Source organism: Marmota monax, unplaced genomic scaffold (assembly GCF_021218885.2).
Source record: "Marmota monax isolate L192 unplaced genomic scaffold, Marmota_monax_Labrador192_F-V1.1 WCK01_AAM20220418_F8-fsc00027, whole genome shotgun sequence".
NCBI lineage: Eukaryota > Metazoa > Chordata > Mammalia > Rodentia > Sciuridae > Marmota > Marmota monax.
In genome coordinates this window covers 17,324,865-17,331,626 of record NW_026694617.1, presented here as the reverse complement: position 1 = coordinate 17,331,626, position 6,762 = coordinate 17,324,865, and the positions used below count along the sequence as shown (strand labels likewise).

General features: G+C 34.5%; 1 protein-coding gene across 1 annotated transcript in view; it reads right to left on the bottom strand.

The window, feature by feature from the left end:
- Positions 1–695: 695 nt before the first annotated feature.
- Lamb1 (laminin subunit beta 1) overlaps positions 696–6,762 on the bottom strand; it is a 68,209-nt gene continuing 62,142 nt past the window's right edge. Inside the window, exons 30-34 of the mRNA XM_046422540.2 lie at positions 5,674–5,881; positions 5,231–5,372; positions 2,833–3,009; positions 1,148–1,307; positions 696–997 (exon numbers count right to left, since the gene is read on the bottom strand). Of these exons, the coding sequence (XP_046278496.1) occupies positions 861–997; positions 1,148–1,307; positions 2,833–3,009; positions 5,231–5,372; positions 5,674–5,881 (824 nt within the window). The 3' untranslated portion in view covers positions 696–860. The remainder of the gene's footprint in view (positions 998–1,147; positions 1,308–2,832; positions 3,010–5,230; positions 5,373–5,673; positions 5,882–6,762) is intronic.

Below are 6,762 nucleotides of genomic sequence, written 5' to 3'. Positions count from 1 at the left end.
CACTTTGTTATTAGGATTCAAAAAAAGTGACAAATAATTGCCTTAGACTAGAGGGACATTGCCTTGTTGTCTAAATTCCAGCTGTTAACATAACTTACCTAGGCCTGATGTCAAATGCAGCTGTGTTGGATATATGGATGATTAAATGGTCTACAGCATAGTCTTGGTGTAAGAAGATAGTAGCTGGGCTGTAATCTAGTTAATTTAGCTACATAATTGACACTGCCTTGGCAATTATACTGTAGTGACTTAACTTTATGATTAATAGTAACATTGCTCTGAAGGCAAAAAGCAGTATCCATAAACTGTGGCCTGATTCTAAGTGGTAAAACTTATAAACCACAATTACAGAAATTGCTTTTGTACACATTCCTAGAGCAAAGTATACTTGCAAGAGTTGGAGATTGGAGCAACTAAGCAGTCACTGAAACAGTGAAGGCTTCTTAGGCGCTATCCCTCCTCAATTTCTACCAGGGAATCCAACCTGGAAGTGATTTTTTAAGGGGTAGATTTTTGGAAGATGGTGACAAGACAAGATGGGTAATAAAGCTTATTTAAAGACATAACAAATTCGGGTCTTCATGGAGGCAGTAAGCTTTTATAAATTCATCTTTACATTGAAAAAAATTCTTTGTTAAAAAGGATTTATGAACACTAAATCAGCAAATGTAATAATGTATGTAAGAATTATACCGTTTATATAAAAGCACCATACTTTATTTAACTTCATACAAAATTTGGTGATTAAAACATTAAATAGGTAATGAGTTTTATTTTGAACATTATATCAGTTTTTTAAATGTAACTGTTTTATATTTAACTTTGGTCACCTCAGCCATCTTATAGCCTTTTCTTCTTTGTTACAAGCAGGTGCTATAAACAGCAACTTTCTGGCTTATATCCTTAAGGAGTGAACGGACCTCTCCTTCCAGTCTCACTAATTCTTGAGCTTTATCTTCTAAGTATTTTTGATTGTCCTCATATTTTCTTTCTAAATCTGTGGAAAATAAAAGAAAACATTAAGTCTATGATGATCTGAAAACCTGGTCCAATCTGTGTTTATAAGGCTCTATTTGCTTACCTAAGATAAAGCTAATAGACTTTCACCCTTTAAAGAAAAAGTGAGCCCAAGTGAAAAAAGACCCACCTTTGAGTAGTTGCAGTTTGCTGTTTGCTTGAGCCAGAAGTGTTTTTGCTTCATTTTGTAGCATTTCAGCTTTCCTTCTGGCATCAGCCGACTCTTCAGATTTTTTCGCAATTAAATTTTCTACTTTCTTATACTTTTCATCAAGTTCACCGTCCAGAGTCTGCAGTTCCACATTTAGACACAAAGAGGTGATAATGTCAGTAGTTATATCTAAGAGTCATTGTATAATTAATTGCAGCAAGCTTGGACCATAAAGATACTAATTCGCAAGGCTAACATTCTGAACACTGTGCAGGCTTCATATTAAGTTATGATTTCAAAATTGTTTTTTTCAGAAAAATTTTGGCATTGCATCTAAGCCCTCAGATGAACATTTTTCCATAGAAAAGTAGCTTAACTACATGGAGAGCTTCATAAAGTAGACTAGACATCAAAGAAAGTCCATTCTGAAGAGATGAAGGATCCATCTGCATTTTGACTAATACAGGGTTTGAAACTGGACATCAGGAAATCCAAGGAAAAGGGCAAACAAAAAAATTAGGAAAGAAGAGTAAGATTATAGCAATATAAAAAAAGTGGGTAAGGAGAGAATTGCATTGGTTTAAGAAAAGTAGCTACAAATGATTCTCCTGAAAACTGTTCAAACAGTAGTCATGGAAATTTCATTACAAGGTATTTTGTTCTTCATTGTTATGTCATTTTTATGTAAAATGCCTTATAAGCAGACTACTTGGGAGACTTTTGCCCTTCAAACTGTAGGAAACTACAGCAGCAATGATAGCTGCAATAAACTTCATATATTGTTTTATTCTCTTCACTGAGTGGTATAGGGAAGTTAACATTTATGTACTTAGAAACTATAGCAAGTGGGGCTGGGGTTGTGGCTCAGTGGTAGAGCACTTGCCTAACACATGCGAGACGCTGGGTTTGATCTTCAGTACCACATAAAAAAAATAAATAAAATAAAGGTATTGTGTTCAACTACAACTAAAAAATATTAAACAACGAAACTACAGCAACTTAGGAAAAATTCTGAGTAGGAAGGAATTAGAAAAATCATTTTACAGTTTTAATACCTCCCCCCCCAAGTTTCAAAAGTATCTTTGGAGATTAACATTTATCGGCATAAATTTAGAAATTGAATGCATACTTCAAGCATTATCTGGCTTCTAGCTCAAAGTTTGGCTTGTGTAAAATTTTCTCTGCAAAATATAGTACCTTCTAATGAGAAGGGGTAGTTAATTCAAAATGAGTCTGAAAGAGGTGAGATTTGATTTCCTACAAGCCATTCTCTATATTGAGATCTAGGCTTTTTCCATTCTGCTTTTAAAGTATTCTCAAATGGCTTTTAAAGTATTCTCAAATTACTATATGCTATAAAGATCTTTCTGATTAAAATATAGACATACAAGTTCAGTATACGTATTTTAAGACTTACCCCTAGGTTAAATTAATTCCAGTTGGGATTTGAGGTCCTAAGTCATATTGATTGGACCCTTCTAATATCTACTTCTATACTTTTCTATTTATATCTTTAAAAACTTATTTCAAAATAGGTCATTTGGAATGTTTCTGGTGAATAACCATGTCCCTTATTATCTGTCGCTTATTAATCCTAAGTTAGACAAGGAAGAGATTTGTTGAGATTTTATTAACTTAGCTGTGAAGTTCAAAGATTTACTTACCTTCTTAACATCTTCTGCACTTTGTTTTACAGTATATACTACTTTTTCAATGTATTCTGCCTCCTCAGAGTTATGGGCAGCCTTCCGTTTAAGTTCTACCACGTTCTTTTCTAGTTCACTGAGGCGCTGGGAGGCATTGGACAGTGTTTCCTCGGAAGCTGCTGTTTCAGATTCAATCTACAAGTATAATTTCAAGAACCCAGCCAATCATTAGTTTAAGAAATGGTAAGAATACTATGAGTACAAGTTTAGTGGAAGATTTAGAAGGATGCTATGTCATTTTTTTCTATGTCAAGTAATTAAAAATATAATTTTGATAAAAGTTATAAGAAGAGCCATACTTTAGTCCTCATTACATCTCATGTATTTGTTCACATTATTCATTTAGTACTTCCAATGATCTAAGCTGAGATTGATGGAAATTCTTTTTCTTATTTGACATTAAAAACAAGCCCCAGGAAGCTTGAAGTAGGTAAGAAAGCATTTTAGGGACACTCATAAACTGCCTAAAGAATGTTCACAAATAAGCAGCTGTGAGATGAGGGACTTCCACATGAATTTCCAAATGAATGTGAGTGAGAAATATAATTTTCATACTTTTTTTTAAAAAAAATGTTATGCTCTAGCAGTAGAGGTTTCAGCTAATGAATGTTCAACTCTGCAAAGTTTTTATAAGATTGTGAGAAGGCATATGGTCTAGGAAAGTATAGCTGAAAACTATACATATGGAGAATTATTTAGGGAAAGAGTATCTTGTCTGGGAAAATGTTAAGTGGGATGAATGAACATTGTTTCCAAAAAGCTAGCCAAAGTAGGCAGCTATTCTTGCCTATGACAGAATAGCCAAATTTCACTGACCATTTAGTTTGTATTAAAGGTGATGCTCAAGGTAGGTCAATCCCATAGAAATAACTGAGTAACCATACCGTCTTAATATGAATTTGAGTGTGGAATATGCAAAAATTTACAAATATTTCAAACCAAATGATCCTCAGTCTCATAAAGTTCACCTACTTGTTAATTTAGAAAAAAAAGTCTTGGAGAGAAATAATAATTCTTAGAGAATAGTGAATAGATTTACACAAGCTTTTGCTAGCATGGTTTAGTTAGAGGTTCTCTTTGTTTCTTATTGTTACTGATCTAAAACACTTCCTGCCCCCAGAGTCCCTGAAAAATATCCACCTTCTTAACATATCATCAAACCATATATTTCAACTATAATATCTTCCAATTTGCTCTTAAAAACTAATTTTTAAAAAGTCATTAAAATAAATAAAAGTTCATTAAAATATTATTAGCAGAATTAAGAAATTGGAACAACCTAGAGACAGAAATAAAAATCAAAATATTTAAATGGTTATAGCATAGTCTGGAAAAGAAACAATTTTTAAAAAATATTTTTCTAAGCAGACTGGAGAAGAGACCTTATATGGTCTCAAAATTTAAGGAACAATGGCTAAGCAACTGGCAAGTTTCATTTCACTGAGGCAGTAGAATAGAGGAACACAGTTTTGCATCAACTAGTGGTAGCAAAACAATGTTGAAAAACCATCTCCCAGGTTTTAAACAGATGATGGTTAGCCTGAGAAGACTGATAGTGCCAAGTGTGGGTGCTTACGAAGTATAGGAATTCAATTAGTCATCAAATTTTCTTCACCCATTAAAACAACAACAATAATAACAACAAAACACAAGCATAAAGCCACTTTCCTAAAAATGGGAAAAAAAAATAGAATTGTTTGAATTATTTCTGTTAAGAGGCAAGAGGATTGTTAGAATAGCACTAAATAAATCTGAAATGCTTTTCTTAGTGCCTTTAATATCTGGAAATCCCTTAGTATTTTGCTTATAAAGAAAAGAAAAAACATTTAAGTTTTTCATGCATTCTGAACAGAATAGATTATTCAGCTATAAGGTTTCTATTAGGTTCTTCTAGAATTGGGCATTGGAAAAAGACATTTTTCATTTTTGTTACTTTCCAATGATTATCAAAACTATAACACAGTTTTTGTGAATAATCACTGGTGTTAACTCTGTGGGTCACTTTTGGGCTGCTTTAAAAAAAAAATAGTGGGACAGTATCCTAAAATGGAATTTTGAAATTTAATACTATACTTCATACTATTGGACAGAGGGCTTTTTGTGGAGGCAAAAAGGAAGGGGACTTAATGGTCCAGTGTCATTACAGTCCTTTTTTATCCTCCTTGAAAATTCCACCACTCAGTTTTAGCATCTGTGCTAAGGGAGTAGTAGTTCCAATTTATTTAAATTAAAGGAATCCTTTTTACTACAGAGTTGGAAGAATTCTTGTTCATTGATAAATGTACTTTTCTACTTAAAAGGGGATGATAAAATGGGTATTTTTCCCCCACATTCAACTATGACTATAACATCTTACTGAAGTTAACAGGTTCTGGGTTCCTTGGATATCTTCATCTGCTTGTTTAATTGCCTTCTCTGCTGCAATTTGGGCCTTTTCTGCTTCCTCCAGAGCTTCCTTTACCATATCTGCTGTGATTTTAACATCTGTTGCACTTTTGCTGTATAAAAGAATGAAACATACTCTTTGTTAACATGAAAAAAAAAGTAGGCTTGCTAAGTTGTTGAGGCTGGCCTGGGACTTGTGATCCTCCCCTTAGCCTACAGTCACTGTGATTACAGGTAGGCACCACCAAGCCTAGCAAAGAACATTTTTTTTTTTTTTTAAAGATAGTCTTGCTGAAAAGACCCAGAGAGATTCACAGAGGTCATTCCTTGGTATTTCCTTGGTCAGTGAAATCCTTTTGTAATCCAAGCTAGCAACACCAATATGTCCCCTACATGCAATGGTGTCTCAGATACCTGGCTCTCTTAGCTTCTTCCAACAACATTTCAGCTCTGGCAATGTCAGCAGCACTCTGCTGTAGAATAACCTCTACTTGAGAAAGGCTTTCAACTCGTTCACGGATGTCTTCTGTCAAGTTCTGTAACTGCTGTGGGGTGCTAGGCATTTCCATTTTCAGTACTTCATTAGCAACAGCTTCAATGCTGTCCAAATCAGCACTATCCTCTGTGAAAAGCAAAGAGGTTAAAAATCATAACTCATTTAACCACATCAGTTGTCTTTGATGTGATTTCACCAAGAGATACCCACACTTCCTGTTTAAGAATTTATAACCTAACTGGGTAAGGAGATGAGACCTACACAGACCTACATGGTGTTAACTATGTGGGTCACTTTTGGGCTGCAGACAGTATTACCAGAATTGTCATAGTCTGGAGTAGGCTGTAGGCTCTAGAATTGGTCATTAGAAACAGACATTTTGGCCTTTGTTGCTTTCCAGTGATTATCAAAATTACAGTTTTAAGATGTTGGTGCTCAATCACAAAGACACTGGTTGTGCGTTACTTTTGAGCTGCTTTATAAAAATAGTCGAACAGTGTCCTAAAGTACAATTTTGAAAATTGTTGAACAGAGTCTATGCTATTTCCTAAAAGTGCCTTTTTTTTTTTTTTTTTAAATCTTTCTTAGATAAAGAAACAAAGCAACAAAGGTAGGCTGTAGATAGAGTAAGGGAAGTACTGAGCAGGTCTGGAAGATTTCTAAATTTGGAAGATTTCTGGATGAAGACTACTAGTATAGGCAGAGCATGTTATGTGAAGGCCTAGCAGAGTGAGTTGTTTGGATTCTGGAATACCACAGAGGCAAGCATTTAAAGCTAGGATTGAAGGCAGTGGAACTTTCCCCCTGTAGTTCTGGGGATCAAACCCAGGACCTCAAGCATGCTAGGCAAGCACTTCACCACTGAGCTAAAGCCCTTGCCCTTACAATGAAAATATAAGGTTAGAAGGAAGCAAATGCAGATATGAAGTGTTGTGATATTCCTTATAAACTTCCTAGATTTGGAAAATTATAGAAAGGGAAAGAGAAACAGAGAAGGAGTATTCAGA